The 20,259-nt window shown below is 43.7% G+C and overlaps 1 protein-coding gene across 4 annotated transcripts in view; it reads left to right on the plus strand.

Moving 5' to 3' along the window:
• EIF5B (eukaryotic translation initiation factor 5B) overlaps positions 1-20,259 on the plus strand; it is a 178,032-nt gene that overhangs the window by 90,792 nt on the left and 66,981 nt on the right. For all 4 annotated transcript variants that reach the window (XM_068105141.2, XM_078775418.1, XM_068105139.2 and 1 more), the window contains exon 12: positions 8,600-8,710. In XM_068105141.2, coding sequence (XP_067961242.2) covers positions 8,600-8,710 — 111 coding nt within the window. The remainder of the gene's footprint in view (positions 1-8,599; positions 8,711-20,259) is intronic.

Genomic DNA, 20,259 nt, shown 5'->3' on the forward strand with positions numbered 1-20,259 from the left:
TCATATAACGTTCAAGCACCAGGAGTAAAAACGACTTGTCCCAGAATTTTCCTTCTCTTGGTCTTGGCATTGGTCACAGGCAGTTGCACGTCTCTCTTGGCTCTGGATTTTATAGCATGCAGTCGCATGTCCCGCTCTTGGTGCTTGGTTCATTACGAACGGATGCATTGTTCTCTCGTCTCTCTTTACGCTGGGTGTCATAATGGACGGTCGATGCTCGTGCACTCTGACTCTCTTGGTTCGTGTCTGGCTTAGCGTTCAGTCGCACGCCTCTCTTGGCGCATCCTTCTCTTGTCTCACCTCGGTGCTTTGTGGAGCGGACTGCGAGGAAGGAGTGAGGGCCTGCTCGCTTCACGCTCGGTGGCTGGTGTGTGAACGGACTTTGCGCCAAGGCGTGTGTTTTCCCTCGCAGGAACGCGGGATCTTTGATGAACCCGGACGGTCACGGACGCCAGGCGGAGTGCAGGCAAACGCACCACACACATTGTTTTTACTTTCGTTCTTTTTTCTATCCCTGTGTTTGTTTCATGAGTCCACGTGGAGATGTCTCAATTAGGAATTAGTTTTACCGTACATGTCTTGTTCCTTGGCATTTATTTTATTAAGCCCGTTAATTGTTGAATTTTAATTCCTTGTCCCATCCTGTTTATTTGTTGGTCGTTCGGAAAACCCGCTTTGCGTCTGACCGTGCAGGTAAGCCTCGCTGCCCTCCACTACACCCTCGCACATGCTGAAGAGCTAACACAGCCATAGTTTTAGTGAACACATCGGAGTTAAAGCTCGGTTAGCCATCCGTCACCAGGGGTGTTAATCCCCGGTAAACACGACAATATAATAAACGTTTCTTTCTATATCGGGTCATAAGGATACAAGCGTTAACATTCTGCTGAGCCAAAAACTCCACCGAATAGTAAATAATCTGTGACACGCACTTTCCCTTTTTCACAGTTGAAAACACGACCGAGTCATTTTCAGATGTTCTTTACAAAAAAAAAAATGTATTTTTCACTTTATGAACTCTATTATTCATACATCAATAAACCACGCTCGGAGGGCCGAGGTGGTGGAATTGCCGTAATTCACCGACAGGACATCAAGACCAGCCTCATCTCCATCTCATCTGCTCCATCATTTGAACACCTGGCTTTTAAACTCTCTGGTCACACACAGTCAGTCATGGCAGTCGTCTACCGCCCTCCCAAACCACACCCATTATTCCTTCCTGACTTCTCTTACTTTCTGACCCAGCTCTGTTCCTTCTCCCCATCAATCCTCCTCCTCGGTGATTTCAATATCCACATGGACTCCACTGACTCCACAATAACCACTGACTTCACTGATTTACTCACCTACTTTAACCTCACTCAACATGTCAACTTTCCTACCCATAACCGTGGTCACATTCTCGACCTTGTCTGCTCTACTGGACTAATTTTGCACCATCTCTCTAGCTCCGACCTCACCCTCTCTGACCACTTAGCCATCACTATGACCATCAACATCCCCAGCCCAGCACCATACCAAGGCATTATCGCATTATCAACTTCCGTAAGCTAAACTCTCTTTCACCTACCTCATTCTCATCCACCCTCTCTGAAAAAATGTCCACTTCTCCCTTCGTTGACCTCCACACCCCTTCTGACCTCACTGACTACTACAACCACACTCTCTCCTTCTGCCTCGACCAGCTTGCGCCTATAAAAACCAAAACAGTTTCTTTCACCCATTCTGCTCCCTGGTTTACCCCTGAACTCCGCCTGATGAAAACTCGTGCTCGCCAACTTGAAAGACTCCGCAATAAAACAGGTCTCACAATTCACTCCCAAGCCTACAAGGACCACCTGCAGCACTACAAAGATGCCCTCTCCCGCGCACGCTCCGCCTACTACTCTCAAATTATCCACTCTGGCTCCGGAAACCCAAAAGCACTCTTCTCTACAATAAACAAACTCCTCAGCCCCCTGGACACCACCACCCAGTCATTCACAGTAGACAACTGCATCTCCTTCCTTTCATTCTTCCAAAGCAAAATTGACAACATCTACAACAGTTTAACCACCACCGCACCTGCTCCCCCTCAAACCACCTGCCCCCCCTTATCCTGCCAACCCCTGTCTCAATTCTCCCCAGTCTCCCTTACTGACCTCTCTGAACTCCTCATAGGAATGAAAACTGCCACCTGCACTCTGGACCCCATCCCCTCCAGCTTTGTCAAGGCCTCCCTTCCTGCTCTCTCTCTCCACTTATCACTACAACAATAAACTCCTCCCTGTCTACAGGCATCTTCCCACCATCCCTCAAAATTGCTGCTGTTACCCCCATTCTGAAAAAACCTGGACTCAACCCTGACACCCTAAATAACTTCAGACCCATCTCCAACCTACCCTTTCTGTCAAAAGTCTTGGAACGCACTGTAGCCACTCAACTCAAACATCACCTCTCTGCCAATAATAACCTGTATGAAACATTCCAATCCGGATTCCGCTCCAACCACAGTACTGAAACGGCTCTCCTCAAAATCACCAACGACCTTCTTCTCTCCTCTGACGCCGGCAACCTCAACATTCTCATCCTCCTCGACCTCAGCGCCGCCTTTGACACCATCAATCACACCATCCTCCTCACCCGACTTGAAACCACCTTTAACATTACCGGCACTGCCCTCTCTTGGATCAAATCTTACCTCTCTGACAGACGCCAGTTCATCTCCATCAATAACTGCAAATCCCCCACTGCTCCCCTCCCCCAAGGTGTCCCCCAAGGTTCAGTTCTCGGCCCCCTCCTCTTCATCCTGTACCTGTCCCCCCTTGGTCACTTAATCCGCCGTCATGGTCTTCAATTCCACTGCTTCGCCGATGACATCCAGCTTTTCATCTCCACCGTCAATCTCCACCGCCACCCACTCTATCCTGACAAACTGCATCACTGAAATAAAATCCTGGCTTCAAATCAATTTCCTCAAACTTAACTATGATAAATCTGAAATAATCATCATTGGCCCAAAAACGCTCACCAAATCCACCCATAACTTCACCCTCAACATTGACGGTTTCCCAGTATCCACCTCCCCTCACATCCGGAATCTTGGCATCGTCTTTGATCAAACCCTCTCCTTCGACAAATACACTAAACAAATCACAAAGACAGCCTTCTTTCACCTGAAAAACATCGCCCGTCTCCGTCCATCCCTCTCCTCCACGGCTGCAGAAACCCTCATCCATGCCTTCATCACCTCCCGTCTGGACTACTGCAACAGCCTCCTCTATGGTTCACCCTCAATAATCATCAATAAACTCCAATACATTCAGAACTCCGCTGCCCGTCTACTCACCCATTCCCGGACCCGTGACCACATCATCCCCGTCCTTTATAAGCTTCACTGGCTCCCCATCCCCCAGAGAATCCAGTACAAAATCCTCTTGACCTACAAAGCCCTCCATAACCTGGCCCCATCCTACCTGACTGACCTCCTCTCCAGACACACTCCCACCTGCAACCTCCGCTCTGCTGGCGCCAACCTCCTGTCCCCCCCCCCCCGTCCCCCCCCCCCATCCAGACCAAATTCAGATCCTGGGGGGACAGGGCCTTTTCCATCGCTGCTCCCACCCTCTGGAACTCACTACCTCACACCATCAGAGACTCCTCCTCACTCACCACATTGAAAACATCACTCAAGACCCACCTGTTCAACACTGCATTTAACATTTAACCCACAGCATTTAACCCCTGACAATCTCTTCTCCTTCTCTTTCCTTTTGCTTTGATTATTTACCTATTTATTTTTGTCTTTTTGCACTTGTTTTTTGTACTCTGTCAAAGCGTCTTTGGGCTTCTTGAAAAGCGCTATATAAAATAAATGTATTATTATTATTATTACTATTATTATTATTACTAGGGCATGCCCGTACTATATATAAGCTAGGACGTGCCCGTACGTGGGTGCCCGTTCCTTGCCAAAAAAAAAAAAAAAAAAAAATTTGTGTAGGGGTGTGTGTGTGTAAACATCCTAGGGCGTGCCCGTACGTGGGTGCAAAAAAACATGCGTGCAAACAACAACAACAAAAAAAAACTTTGAAACCACGTGGCAGTAACGACCACAGAACCCCCCCCCCCCTCTATTTACATGAATGGTTTGGTCCATTCGCAACGACCACAGAACCCCCCCCCCCTCTATTTACATGCAATGGTTTGGTCCAAAGCGAACGGCTTGCAGTGTTTGGTAAAGAAATCGCCATAGCTCGGTAACTACTTGTCCGATTAATTTCAAACCTTGAAAAGGCACATCCTCGGGTCCCCAGCAATATACCTGGCAAGTTTAAAGTATATCGGACCGGTAGTTGTCGAGAAACAGCGGTCACAGACAAACATACACACATACACACATACACACATACACACATACAAACACACATACACACAGAGATTAATGGAATTATAGATAGATGACTTAAAATTTGCAGCGTTCATACCACAGCATATGCTATCCCAGATTGCCATGTTCCAGTGAAATAAATACACCTCCACACCTCATTTCCTTTATTGCTCGCTTCTGCCGTCTATGGAACCACCTTCCACAGGCCGTTCCGTCTCCCTCTTCGCTCTAAGCATTGCCCCACCATCTCTTGCCATTGCCAATTTTGTCCCATTATCTTTATTACCCCCATTAACCTTTCCCAGCCAGCCTGGTGGTGGCTTCCCGGCTAAGGTGGCTGGCTTAAGATCTTAGGGTCTTGAGTTCGAGCCTCTGCCATGCTGTTAAAACTAACACAAGGTGGGTTGACCAGAAAATGATGCAATCAGCAGCCACAGGCTGCATACGAAACAACAACCTTTCCTAATCAAAGCATTTTACTTTTTTTCCTCCCTTTCCTCTTTTCCTGTTCCTTTATTCCCTTAATGATTGTCCCACTCAGTTTGACCTGACACTCTTCCATAAGCCTCGATCCTGTAAAGAAAAGAAAAAAGCTAGAAATTGTACATTGTATTTTTGATAAAGATTATTCAGGCTATGAGAGCCATGAGCTGTTGGTCAAATCTCATGCTTGTGAGAAACAAGATGTCAAGATGGAACCTCGACATTTCATTCAATAACATCTAACCTCTTCTGTTCCTCCTCTCCCCCTCTTGGCTGCATTGACCATGTTCTTATCAAAGTCCATATCTCTGGATTTACGTAATAATCAGAACATGTGGTTGTTATCCGTCTTTTGGCTCGTCAGAAAGCAATCTTGCAAGTCCCAAGGCCAGACTCTCCAACCAGTCTCCTTCGGTCATGGTGGTGATTTGTCAAGTCCATCTCTGATGTATGCTCCCCTTACATTCACCCCTCATCTCAAACAACATCGCTGCCGTCTCAATGTGAGATGAAACAAAATGTCTCGACTCGCTGTTTGCTTCCAATACTCGTGGACCCAACCCACCCCGTGCTGTCCCCCATCATATGGCGTTTTTCCATTGGGCCTATACTGGACTTTGTGGCCATGTTCTCCTCTGTGCTCTTCAGCCTGTCATTATTATTATCACTTGTCCTTCTCCCGTCTGCATGAAGTCAACAAAACACCACTGCCTTCACAAGAAGGGTTATAAAACGGATCACTACAACTATAGAGCAGTAAGCTTACTTCCCCTTCGATGCAAAGTCATGCTTTGTATAAACGTGAAGCACAATTTTGCTCGTAATTGCTGTTATAAACAGAATCATCGCTGCTAATGTCATCAGGTCTTTCCATTTTTGAAACAACCTTACCTCTGACGAACGGTTTTGATTCCGTTCTGGTCACTTGACTCTGGATATGTTTCAGCTCATCTCAGCAATGGTCGGTAGCCTGGTGTTGGGCTAGCGGCTAGGGTGCCAGCTTAGGATCCTAGGATCCTGGGTTTGAATCCTGGTCGATCGCTGAATTAACGCCAGGGGGGTTGGCTCAGCCTGTCATCCTTCCGAGGTCGGCTAATTGAGTACCAGTTCACTGGTAATTCCCTGCTTGTCGTAAAAGGCGACAAAAAGGGTTGGCGGCAGGAAGGGCATCCGGCCGTAAAACATTGCTTCAAAAAGGGGACCAACAAAAAAACAACAACAACCACGGTGCCTGAAAAAGGCCAACCCCCGCGAAAAATGGCTTCTAAAAGGTGTTTTTTTTTTTTTTCAGCAATGGTCGGTGGAGCAGGAGTCGGCCGGTGTCACTTTGGCAGCCTTGGGGTGGGTATTTTACGGGCCGAAGGCTAAATGGCCGCCGAGCGACTGTCGCCGATTATAAATACCCCATAACTTCGTTATTATTGGTGCCTGGTGTTGGCTTAGCGGTTAGGGTGCCGGCTTGGGATCCTAGGATCCTGGGTTTGAATCCCGGTCGATCGCTAAATTAACACCAGGGGGGTTGACTCAGCCTGTCATCCTTCCGAGGTCGGCAAATTGAGTACCAGCTTGCTGGGATGAATGATCCCGGTGTGTACCCCGATTTAGAATAGGTACACCGTATCCCTGCGCATCGTAAGAGGCGACTAAGGGTTGGTGCCAGGAAGGGCATCCGGCCATAAAAACATTGCCTCAAACAGGGAACCATGATTGTCATGGGGCCCGCAAGGCTAACCCCTGCTCTAGTGGGGAAAATGGCCTTAAAACGATCATTCATTCATTCATTCATTCATTCAGCAATGGTCGGTGGACCTAAATCTCAAATTAGAGGTCAGAACATTCTCCCTGGACTTCTACCGGGCATCTGACACAGTTTACCATGTCTGTGGCATGCAAGGCTGCCTTTATCAGCTGAATTTCTCACCATCTTCCCCCATACACACAGTCTAAGTATTGCTCTCATATGAAACCTTCTCTCATCTCCTCAAGGCTGAAATGTCTCAAGGAAGTGTGACCTCTGATGCTCTTGAAATCAGCTCTTTTTTTGCGGATGACTCCACATTGTGTGGTACAGTACCCCCATCACACTTGGATTCCCTTGATCTCAGTGCTTGGTTCAATGGAAAACTGCTCTCCTCTTTGGATTTGTGCCCCAGAATCACATCTCCTGGATTGTGTAACATTCTAAAACTCTCAACATTATTTGCATCTCTGGGGATGTAGCCGAAAGACAAGACTTGTCTACCAACAACAACAGGCATTTTAAAGGCCATTTTCCCTGCAAGAGCGGGGGTTAGCCAAACCTGTCTGTTGCTCTCAAAGAGATGAGAGAGACTAGTCTCTAGAGTCTAGAGACTAGTTCTCTGAGACTTGTCTGTTGCTCTCAAATGGCAAACAGGTCAGTGGCCTCTTTCTTTTGCCACTTCTGCTCTCTCTCAACCCTCTGACCCTTTTTAATCGCTTTTAATACAGGTTCGCAGCTCATGGAAGAGTCAAGGTGACAGAGGGCAAAAAAGCAACATACTGATAGTGGAGCATTGGGCCACAGCTGGACAAAAAAAGGAAGGGAATGAGTTAACAGGAAAAGAGAGAGTGGGAAGTGGGAGGGAGCAGTACAAGTCACCTGCTAGTAAGAAGTTCGGGTTAACTTTGGCTTTTTCTGGCCATTTTCAGGTTTCCTTTGATTTTTGGCTATCTGATACCCTGCTAAGTAATATTTTACTGTATATTGAACACTTGAAGTTTATTACCCCACGCACGCCAAGTAAAAAGCGGGGTTAAGCAATTTGTTTACTTCTGTCGGTCTGTCTATCTCCGTGTGTCGACAAATATCAGTTTATGATCAAGGAACAACTTCATATTGAGTGTTATATTTTGAACGTGGATCACAAAGCGAAGTTGTAGTTTAGCAGTACAGTAGCTCTGAATTCGTCCCGATCGCACATGTGCAGGGAAGAAGAAGAAGACCACTCAATTTACATCTTCAGATGCATATGGCTGCCGAAGCAGTGTTCTTGACTATTGGGCACATTTCTGGACAGGTTTCCACTCCGACGCAGGATACTCGAATCGCTCATTCTTCTCAGTAAGCTGGGACTCATTTTGCCGACCTTGGAAGGATGTCAGGTGGAATCAAACCACCTGGTGTTAATTCAATGGAATTACAAGGACTTGAACTCAGGACCCCAAGATCTCAAGCCAGCCCCCGTAACTCTTAACCCTTAAGCCGACACCAGGCTTGCATGCACAGAGAGCAGCGAGATATTTTTTATTTTTTACTCTGCCTGGCAGTCAAACAAAATTGATAAACATTCTAAACAGGAAACTTACCAATTTAAGGACGTTATAAAGGACACAAACACCAGGAACGAAGAACTAATGTAATGGGTTAAATAAGGTGGTGTATAAGCCTCACCATCTTCAGTGGTCAACTTCCGGATTTGTTTTTTTTCTACAACTGTCGGTCTCTTTTATTTCAATTTATTTACATACTCTAACACTTGGACACAAATTGGCTTTTTGCCACTTTGAAAGCCCTTCTGTTTAGCAGTACTTGGACATGTTATAAAGGGTGGTGTAAAGGTTATGGCATCAACAGCGCTAAACTTCCAGAATTTTTTCATACGACCTTTAAAATCATTATTTCATTTCAGTTGAATTATAAACTTGAACACTGTGTGGGGTAAGGTGTTCTATGAACTCTCCAGTTTTCATTGTCTTCATGTCGCTTATTGTTTTGTTCTTCAGTTGCGTCACACAAATGTACAGGATGGAGAAGCTGGAGGCATCACGCAACAAATTGGGGCCACCAATGTGCCGCTGGATGCCATCAAGGAACAAACAAAGATGGTGAAAGATGTACGTCTCAGATGTGGTTGACTTGCACTATGCATCATTATGTGTTCTCGTGTTTGTGGTGGTGCGTGGTTGCTGATATTTTGGCTTCGTTGTTGGTTTTGGGAGGGTTGTTCGGCCCATATTGAAGTCTGAATCTTGGATTTAGTTTTGGATACCATTTTATTCATATGGAAGTAACCCAACATGGTGCACGTATTATTGCAATCTCTCATAGTTTGAAAGATGTACTTGACATCTTGAAATTTAAGAGTGTAGATCTGTAAATGTCAATGCTGAGGAAACATTTAGTATATGCAATGTGTCATATGTCTGTGTATCACCTTTTTGGCGAAAAACGTTTTACGAGTCCGAACATAAACACGGGTCTTTGCTCTGTCCCCCTTCAATTGCACGAAAGTGTTGTTGGACTCGGCTCACCTTGATTTTTTTCAAACATTGATTTGTCAGAATTACCATATCTATACTTGTGTGTGCTTGATATTGAGTTATGCCTTACTTGGTCAACTGTAAGTACTTAACTTACAGCGTGCTCGTTTACTCGGTCCACCTTTAATGCTAAGCCTCGTCAGATTGGTGTAATTGTAGGGAATTGTTGCGTTCTGCCTTTATCAGCTGTTTCTCTTGACACCAAGTTGTAGTTTTACGTTGTGCAACTGTCGATTTGTTGTTTACCTTCCATCACCAATGTGAAACGTGTACACCCACAGACTTTCTCCAACTGAAGAAGCGACAACGTTGTGAGCAGCCGTAGATGCCTTCTTCAACGTTATTTTTCATTGATTGGGATTCTCACCATTTAATCTTGAAGAATTGGCCACATTTGTCAACCAAACTCAAACATTTATGCTCACTAATTTCCATTGTACATGCAGCATTCCATTTCATGTCAGGTTTCCATTTCAACAAGACATGGAGGGGAAGGTGCTCCTGGGAGGTTGAAGGTGTAAGAGCAGTACATGGACCATGAGAATTGGAGTTGTTGATGAAAACTGCAACTATGCCACCAGGACTATCGGGCCTATCAGAGACAGAAACAGAGACAGAGAATTCGAGACAGAGAATTCGAGACAGAGAATTCGAGACAGAGAATTCGAGACAGAGAATTCGAGATGGAGAATTCGAGAGGGAGAATTCTAGAGGGAGAATTCGAGACAGAGAATTCAAGACGGAGAATTCGAGACGGAGAATTCGAGACGGAGAATTCGAGACGGAGAATTCGAGACGGAGAATTCGAGACGGAGAATTCGAGACGGAGAATTCGAGACGGAGAATTCGAGACGGAGAATTCGAGACGGAGAGTTCGAGACGGAGAGTTCGAGACGGAGAGTTCGAGACGGAGAATTCGAGACGGAGAATTCGAGAGGGAGAATTCGAGACGGAGAATTCGAGACGGAGAATTCGAGACGGAGAATTCGAGACGGAGAATTCGAGACGGAGAATTCGAGACGGAGAATTCGAGACGGAGAATTCGAGACGGAGAATTCGAGACGGAGAATTCGAGACGGAGAATTCGAGACGGAGAATTCGAGACGGAGAGTTCGAGACGGAGAGTTCGAGACGGAGAATTCGAGACGGAGAATTCGAGGCGGAGAATTCGAGACAGAGACAGAGAATTCGAGGCAGAGAATTCGAGGCAGAGAATTCGAGGCAGAGAATTCGAGGCAGAGAATTCGAGACAGAGAATTCGAGGCAGAGAATTCGAGGCAGAGAATTCGAGACAGAGAATTCGAGACAGAGAATTCGAGACAGAGAATTCGAGACAGAGAATTCGAGACAGAGAATTCGAGACGGAGAATTCGAGACGGAGAATTCGAGACGGAGAATTCGTGACGGAGAATTCGAGACGGAGAATTCGAGACGGAGAATTCGAGACGGAGAATTCGAGACGGAGAATTCGAGACGGAGAATTCGAGACGGAGAATTCGAGACGGAGAATTCGAGACGGAGAATTCGAGACGGAGAATTCGAGACGGAGAATTCGAGACGGAGAATTCGAGACGGAGAATTCGAGAGGGAGAATTCTAGAGGGAGAATTCGAGACGGAGAATTCGAGACGGAGAATTCGAGACGGAGAATTCGAGACGGAGAATTCGAGACGGAGAATTCGAGACGGAGAATTCGAGACGGAGAATTCGAGACGGAGAGTTCGAGACGGAGAGTTCGAGACGGAGAGTTCGAGACGGAGAATTCGAGACGGAGAATTCGAGAGGGAGAATTCGAGACAGAGAATTAGAGACAGAGACAGAGAATTAGAGACAGAGACAGAGAATTAGAGACAGAGACAGAGAATTAGAGACAGAGACAGAGAATTCGAGACAGAGAATTCGAGACAGAGAATTCGAGACAGAGAATTCGAGACAGAGAATTCGAGACAGAGAATTCGAGACAGAGAATTCGAGACAGAGAATTCGAGACAGAGAATTCGAGACAGAGAATTCGAGACAGAGAATTCGAGACAGAGAATTCGAGACAGAGAATTCGAGACAGAGAATTCGAGACAGAGAATTCGAGACAGAGAATTCGAGACAGAGAATTCGAGACAGAGAATTCGAGACAGAGAATTCGAGACAGAGAATTCGAGACAGAGAATTCGAGACAGAGAATTCGAGACAGAGAATTCGAGACAGAGAATTCGAGACAGAGAATTCGAGACAGAGAATTCGAGACGGAGAATTCGAGACGGAGAATTCGAGACGGAGAATTCGAGACGGAGAATTCGAGACGGAGAATTCGAGACGGAGAATTCGAGACGGAGAATTCGAGACGGAGAATTCGAGACGGAGAATTCGAGACGGAGAATTCGAGACGGAGAATTCGAGAGGGAGAATTCTAGAGGGAGAATTCGAGACGGAGAATTCGAGACGGAGAATTCGAGACGGAGAATTCGAGACGGAGAATTCGAGACGGAGAATTCGAGACGGAGAATTCGAGACGGAGAATTCGAGACGGAGAGTTCGAGACGGAGAGTTCGAGACGGAGAGTTCGAGACGGAGAGTTCGAGACGGAGAATTCGAGACGGAGAGTTCGAGAGGGAGAATTCGAGACAGAGAATTAGAGACAGAGACAGAGAATTAGAGACAGAGACAGAGAATTAGAGACAGAGACAGAGAATTCGAGACAGAGAATTCGAGACAGAGAATTCGAGACAGAGAATTAGAGACAGAGACAGAGAATTAGAGACAGAGAATTAGAGACAGAGAATTAGAGACAGAGAATTAGAGACAGAGAATTAGAGACAGAGAATTAGAGACAGAGAATTAGAGACAGAGAATTAGAGACAGAGACAGAGAATTAGAGACAGAGACAGAGACAGAGAATTAGAGACAGAGACAGAGAATTAGAGACAGAGACAGAGACAGAGAATTAGAGACAGAGACAGAGAATTAGAGACAGAGACAGAGAATTAGAGACAGAGACAGAGAATTAGAGACAGAGACAGAGAATTAGAGACAGAGACAGAGAATTAGAGACAGAGACAGAGAATTAGAGACAGAGACAGAGAATTAGAGACAGAGACAGAGAATTAGAGACAGAGACAGAGAATTAGAGACAGAGACAGAGAATTAGAGACAGAGACAGAGAATTAGAGACAGAGAATTAGAGACAGAGAATTAGAGACAGAGAATTAGAGACAGAGACAGAGAATTAGAGACAGAGACAGAGAATTAGAGACAGAGACAGAGAATTAGAGACAGAGAATTAGAGACAGAGACAGAGAATTAGAGACAGAGACAGAGAATTAGAGACAGAGACAGAGAATTAGAGACAGAGACAGAGAATTAGAGACAGAGAATTAGAGACAGAGAATTAGAGACAGAGACAGAGAATTAGAGACAGAGACAGAGAATTAGAGACAGAGACAGAGAATTAGAGACAGAGACAGAGAATTAGAGACAGAGACAGAGAATTAGAGACAGAGACAGAGAATTAGAGACAGAGAATTAGAGACAGAGACAGAGAATTAGAGACAGAGACAGAGAATTAGAGACAGAGACAGAGAATTAGAGACAGAGACAGAGAATTAGAGACAGAGACAGAGAATTAGAGACAGAGACAGAGAATTAGAGACAGAGACAGAGAATTAGAGACAGAGACAGAGAATTAGAGACAGAGACAGAGAATTAGAGACAGAGACAGAGAATTAGAGACAGAGACAGAGAATTAGAGACAGAGACAGAGAATTAGAGACAGAGACAGAATTAGAGACAGAGACAGAGAATTAGAGACAGAGACAGAGAATTAGAGACAGAGACAGAGAATTAGAGACAGAGACAGAGAATTAGAGACAGAGACAGAGAATTAGAGACAGAGACAGAGAATTAGAGACAGAGACAGAGAATTAGAGACAGAGACAGAGAATTAGAGACAGAGACAGAGAATTAGAGACAGAGACAGAGAATTAGAGACAGAGACAGAGAATTAGAGACAGAGACAGAGAATTAGAGACAGAGACAGAGAATTAGAGACAGAGACAGAGAATTAGAGACAGAGACAGAGAATTAGAGACAGAGACAGAGAATTAGAGACAGAGACAGAGAATTAGAGACAGAGACAGAGAATTAGAGACAGAGACAGAGAATTAGAGACAGAGACAGAGAATTAGAGACAGAGACAGAGAATTAGAGACAGAGACAGAGAATTAGAGACAGAGAATTAGAGACAGAGACAGAGACAGAGACAGAGACAGAGAATTAGAGACAGAGACAGAGACAGAGAATTAGAGACAGAGACAGAGACAGAGAATTAGAGACAGAGACAGAGAATTAGAGACAGAGACAGAGACAGAGAATTAGAGACAGAGACAGAGAATTAGAGACAGAGACAGAGAATTAGAGACAGAGACAGAGAATTAGAGACAGAGACAGAGAATTAGAGACAGAGACAGAGAATTAGAGACAGAGACAGAGAATTAGAGACAGAGACAGAGAATTAGAGACAGAGACAGAGAATTAGAGACAGAGAATTAGAGACAGAGAATTAGAGACAGAGACAGAGAATTAGAGACAGAGACAGAGAATTAGAGACAGAGACAGAGAATTAGAGACAGAGACAGAGAATTAGAGACAGAGACAGAGAATTAGAGACAGAGACAGAGAATTAGAGACAGAGAATTAGAGACAGAGACAGAGAATTAGAGACAGAGACAGAGAATTAGAGACAGAGACAGAGAATTAGAGACAGAGACAGAGAATTAGAGACAGAGACAGAGAATTAGAGACAGAGACAGAGAATTAGAGACAGAGACAGAGAATTAGAGACAGAGACAGAGAATTAGAGACAGAGACAGAGAATTAGAGACAGAGACAGAGAATTAGAGACAGAGACAGAGAATTAGAGACAGAGACAGAGAATTAGAGACAGAGACAGAGAATTAGAGACAGAGACAGAGAATTAGAGACAGAGACAGAGAATTAGAGACAGAGACAGAGAATTAGAGACAGAGACAGAGAATTAGAGACAGAGACAGAGAATTAGAGACAGAGACAGAGAATTAGAGACAGAGACAGAGAATTAGAGACAGAGACAGAGAATTAGAGACAGAGACAGAGAATTAGAGACAGAGACAGAGAATTAGAGACAGAGACAGAGAATTAGAGACAGAGACAGAGAATTAGAGACAGAGACAGAGAATTAGAGACAGAGACAGAGAATTAGAGACAGAGACAGAGAATTAGAGACAGAGACAGAGAATTAGAGACAGAGACAGAGAATTAGAGACAGAGACAGAGAATTAGAGACAGAGACAGAGAATTAGAGACAGAGACAGAGAATTAGAGACAGAGACAGAGAATTAGAGACAGAGACAGAGAATTAGAGACAGAGACAGAGAATTAGAGACAGAGACAGAGAATTAGAGACAGAGACAGAGAATTAGAGACAGAGACAGAGAATTAGAGACAGAGAATTAGAGACAGAGACAGAGACAGAGACAGAGACAGAGAATTAGAGACAGAGACAGAGACAGAGAATTAGAGACAGAGACAGAGACAGAGAATTAGAGACAGAGACAGAGACAGAGACAGAGAATTAGAGACAGAGACAGAGACAGAGAATTAGAGACAGAGACAGAGACAGAGAATTAGAGACAGAGACAGAGAATTAGAGACAGAGACAGAGAATTAGAGACAGAGACAGAGAATTAGAGACAGAGACAGAGAATTAGAGACAGAGACAGAGAATTAGAGACAGAGACAGAGAATTAGAGACAGAGACAGAGAATTAGAGACAGAGAATTAGACAGAGAATTAGAGACAGAGACAGAGAATTAGAGACAGAGAATTAGAGACAGAGACAGAGAATTAGAGACAGAGAATTAGAGACAGAGACAGAGAATTAGAGACAGAGAATTAGAGACAGAGAATTAGAGACAGAGACAGAGAATTAGAGACAGAGACAGAGAATTAGAGACAGAGACAGAGAATTAGAGACAGAGACAGAGAATTAGAGACAGAGACAGAGAATTAGAGACAGAGACAGAGAATTAGAGACAGAGACAGGGAATTAGAGACAGAGACAGAGAATTAGAGACAGAGACAGAGAATTAGAGACAGAGACAGAGACAGAGACAGAGAATTAGAGACAGAGACAGAGAATTAGAGACAGAGACAGAGAATTAGAGACAGAGACAGAGAATTAGAGACAGAGACAGAGAATTAGAGACAGAGACAGAGAATTAGAGACAGAGACAGAGAATTAGAGACAGAGACAGAGAATTAGAGACAGAGACAGAGAATTAGAGACAGAGACAGAGAATTAGAGACAGAGACAGAGACAGAGAATTAGAGACAGAGACAGAGAAGAGAATTAGAGACAGAGACAGAGAATTAGAGACAGAGACAGAGAATTAGAGACAGAGACAGAGAATTAGAGACAGAGACAGAGAATTAGAGACAGAGACAGAGAATTAGAGACAGAGACAGAGAATTAGAGACAGAGAATAGAGACAGAGACAGAGAATTAGAGACAGAGAATTAGAGACAGAGACAGAGAATTAGAGACAGAGACAGAGAATTAGAGACAGAGACAGAGAATTAGAGACAGAGACAGAGAATTAGAGACAGAGACAGAGAATTAGAGACAGAGACAGAGAATTAGAGACAGAGACAGAGAATTAGAGACAGAGACAGAGAATTAGAGACAGAGACAGAGAATTAGAGACAGAGACAGAGACAGAGAATTAGAGACAGGACAGAGACAGAGAGAATTAGAGACAGAGACAGAGAAATTAGAGACAGAGACAGAGAATTAGAGACAGAGACAGAGAATTAGAGACAGAGACAGAGAATTAGAGACAGAGACAGAGAATTAGAGACAGAGACAGAGAATTAGAGACAGAGACAGAGACAGAGAATTAGAGACAGAGACAGAGAATTAGAGACAGAGACAGAGAATTAGAGACAGAGACAGAGACAGAGAATTAGAGACAGAGACAGAGACAGAGAATTAGAGACAGAGACAGAGAATTAGAGACAGAGACAGAGAATTAGAGACAGAGACAGAGAATTAGAGACAGAGACAGAGAATTAGAGACAGAGACAGAGAATTAGAGACAGAGACAGAGAATTAGAGACAGAGACAGAGACAGAGAATTAGAGACAGAGACAGAGAATTAGAGACAGAGACAGAGAATTAGAGACAGAGACAGGAATTAGAGACAGAGACAGGAATTAGAGACAGAGACAGAGAATTAGAGACAGAGACAGAGACAGAGACAGAGAATTAGAGACAGAGACAGAGAATTAGAGACAGAGACAGAGAATTAGAGACAGAGACAGAGAATTAGAGACAGAGACAGAGAATTAGAGACAGAGACAGAGAATAGAGACAGAGACAGAGAATTAGAGACAGAGACAGAGAATTAGAGACAGAGACAGAGAATTAGAGACAGAGACAGAGAATTAGAGACAGAGACAGAGACAGAGAATTAGAGACAGAGACAGAGACAGAGAATTAGAGACAGAGACAGAGACAGAGAATTAGAGACAGAGACAGAGAATTAGAGACAGAGACAGAGAATTAGAGACAGAGACAGAGAATTAGAGACAGAGACAGGGAATTAGAGACAGAGACAGAGAATTAGAGACAGAGAATTAGAGACAGAGACAGAGAATTAGAGACAGAGAATTAGAGACAGAGACAGAGAATTAGAGACAGAGACAGAGAATTAGAGACAGAGACAGAGAATTAGAGACAGAGACAGAGAATTAGAGACAGAGACAGAGAATTAGAGACAGAGACAGAGAATTAGAGACAGAGACAGAGAATTAGAGACAGAGACAGGAATTAGAGACAGAGACAGAGAATTAGAGACAGAGACAGAGACAGAGAATTAGAGACAGAGACAGAGACAGAGACAGAGAATTAGAGACAGAGACAGAGAATTAGAGACAGAGACAGAGAATTAGAGACAGAGACAGAGAATTAGAGACAGAGACAGAGAATTAGAGACAGAGACAGAGAATTAGAGACAGAGACAGAGAATTAGAGACAGAGACAGAGAATTAGAGACAGAGACAGAGAATTAGAGACAGAGACAGAGACAGAGAATTAGAGACAGAGACAGAGACAGAGAATTAGAGACAGAGACAGAGAATTAGAGACAGAGACAGAGAATTAGAGACAGAGACAGAGAATTAGAGACAGAGACAGAGAATTAGAGACAGAGACAGAGACAGAGAATTAGAGACAGAGACAGAGAATTAGAGACAGAGACAGAGAATTAGAGACAGAGACAGGGAATTAGAGACAGAGACAGAGAATTAGAGACAGAGACAGAGAATTAGAGACAGAGACAGAGACAGAGACAGAGAATTAGAGACAGAGACAGAGAATTAGAGACAGAGACAGAGAATTAGAGACAGAGACAGAGAATTAGAGACAGAGACAGAGAATTAGAGACAGAGACAGAGAATTAGAGACAGAGACAGAGAATTAGAGACAGAGACAGAGAATTAGAGACAGAGACAGAGAATTAGAGACAGAGACAGAGAATTAGAGACAGAGACAGAGAATTAGAGACAGAGACAGAGACAGAGAATTAGAGACAGAGACAGAGACAGAGAATTAGAGACAGAGACAGAGACAGAGAATTAGAGACAGAGACAGAGAATTAGAGACAGAGACAGAGAATTAGAGACAGAGACAGAGAATTAGAGACAGAGACAGGGAATTAGAGACAGAGACAGAGAATTAGAGACAGAGAATTAGAGACAGAGACAGAGAATTAGAGACAGAGAATTAGAGACAGAGACAGAGAATTAGAGACAGAGACAGAGAATTAGAGACAGAGACAGAGAATTAGAGACAGAGACAGAGAATTAGAGACAGAGACAGAGAATTAGAGACAGAGACAGAGAATTAGAGACAGAGACAGAGAATTAGAGACAGAGACAGAGAATTAGAGACAGAGACAGAGAATTAGAGACAGAGACAGAGAATTAGAGACAGAGACAGAGACAGAGAATTAGAGACAGAGACAGAGACAGAGAATTAGAGACAGAGACAGAGACAGAGAATTAGAGACAGAGACAGAGAATTAGAGACAGAGACAGAGAATTAGAGACAGAGACAGAGAATTAGAGACAGAGACAGAGAATTAGAGACAGAGACAGAGACAGAGAATTAGAGACAGAGACAGAGAATTAGAGACAGAGACAGAGAATTAGAGACAGAGACAGAGAATTAGAGACAGAGACAGGGAATTAGAGACAGAGACAGAGAATTAGAGACAGAGACAGAGAATTAGAGACAGAGACAGAGACAGAGACAGAGAATTAGAGACAGAGACAGAGAATTAGAGACAGAGACAGAGAATTAGAGACAGAGACAGAGAATTAGAGACAGAGACAGAGAATTAGAGACAGAGACAGATAATTAGAGACAGAGACAGAGAATTAGAGACAGAGACAGAGAATTAGAGACAGAGACAGATAATTAGAGACAGAGACAGAGAATTAGAGACAGAGACAGAGAATTAGAGACAGAGACAGAGACAGAGAATTAGAGACAGAGACAGAGACAGAGAATTAGAGACAGAGACAGAGAATTAGAGACAGAGACAGAGAATTAGAGACAGAGACAGAGAATTAGAGACAGAGACAGGGAATTAGAGACAGAGACAGAGAATTAGAGACAGAGAATTAGAGACAGAGACAGAGAATTAGAGACAGAGAATTAGAGACAGAGACAGAGAATTAGAGACAGAGACAGAGAATTAGAGACAGAGACAGAGAATTAGAGACAGAGACAGAGAATTAGAGACAGAGACAGAGAATTAGAGACAGAGACAGAGAATTAGAGACAGAGACAGAGAATTAGAGACAGAGACAGAGAATTAGAGACAGAGACAGGGAATTAGAGACAGAGAATTAGAGACAGAGACAGAGACAGAGAATTAGAGACAGAGACAGAGACAGAGACAGAGAATTAGAGACAGAGACAGAGAATTAGAGACAGAGACAGAGAATTAGAGACAGAGACAGAGAATTAGAGACAGAGACAGAGAATTAGAGACAGAGACAGAGAATTAGAGACAGAGACAGAGAATTAGAGACAGAGACAGAGAATTAGAGACAGAGACAGAGAATTAGAGACAGAGACAGAGAATTAGAGACAGAGACAGAGAATTAGAGACAGAGACAGAGACAGAGAATTAGAGACAGAGACAGAGAATTAGAGACAGAGACAGAGAATTAGAGACAGAGACAGAGAATTAGAGACAGAGACAGAGAATTAGAGACAGAGACAGAGAATTAGAGACAGAGACAGGGAATTAGAGACAGAGACAGAGAATTAGAGACAGAGAATTAGAGACAGAGACAGAGAATTAGAGACAGAGAATTAGAGACAGAGACAGAGAATTAGAGACAGAGACAGAGAATTAGAGACAGAGACAGAGAATTAGAGACAGAGACAGAGAATTAGAGACAGAGACAGAGAATTAGAGACAGAGACAGAGAATTAGAGACAGAGACAGAGAATTAGAGACAGAGACAGGGAATTAGAGACAGAGACAGAGAATTAACGACAGAGACAGAGACAGAGAATTAGAGACAGAGAATTAGAGACAGAGACAGAGACAGAGACAGAGAATTAGAGACAGAGACAGAGAATTAGAGACAGAGACAGAGAATTAGAGACAGAGACAGAGAATTAGAGACAGAGACAGAGAATTAGAGACAGAGACAGAGAATTAGAGACAGAGACAGAGAATTAGAGACAGAGACAGAGAATTAGAGACAGAGACAGAGAATTAGAGACAGAGACAGAGAATTAGAGACAGAGAATTAGAGACAGAGAATTAGAGACAGAGAATTAGAGACAGAGAATTAGAGACAGAGAATTAGAGACAGAGACAGAGACAGAGAATTAGAGACAGAGACAGATAATTAGAGACAGAGACAGAGAATTAGAGACAGAGACAGAGAATTAGAGACAGAGACAGAGAATTAGAGACAGAGACAGAGAATTAGAGACAGAGACAGAGAATTAGAGACAGAGACAGAGACAGAGAATTAGAGACAGAGACAGATAATTAGAGACAGAGACAG

This window comes from Myxine glutinosa, chromosome 4, assembly GCF_964187855.1.
Source record: "Myxine glutinosa chromosome 4, kmMyxGlut1.1, whole genome shotgun sequence".
NCBI lineage: Eukaryota > Metazoa > Chordata > Myxini > Myxiniformes > Myxinidae > Myxine > Myxine glutinosa.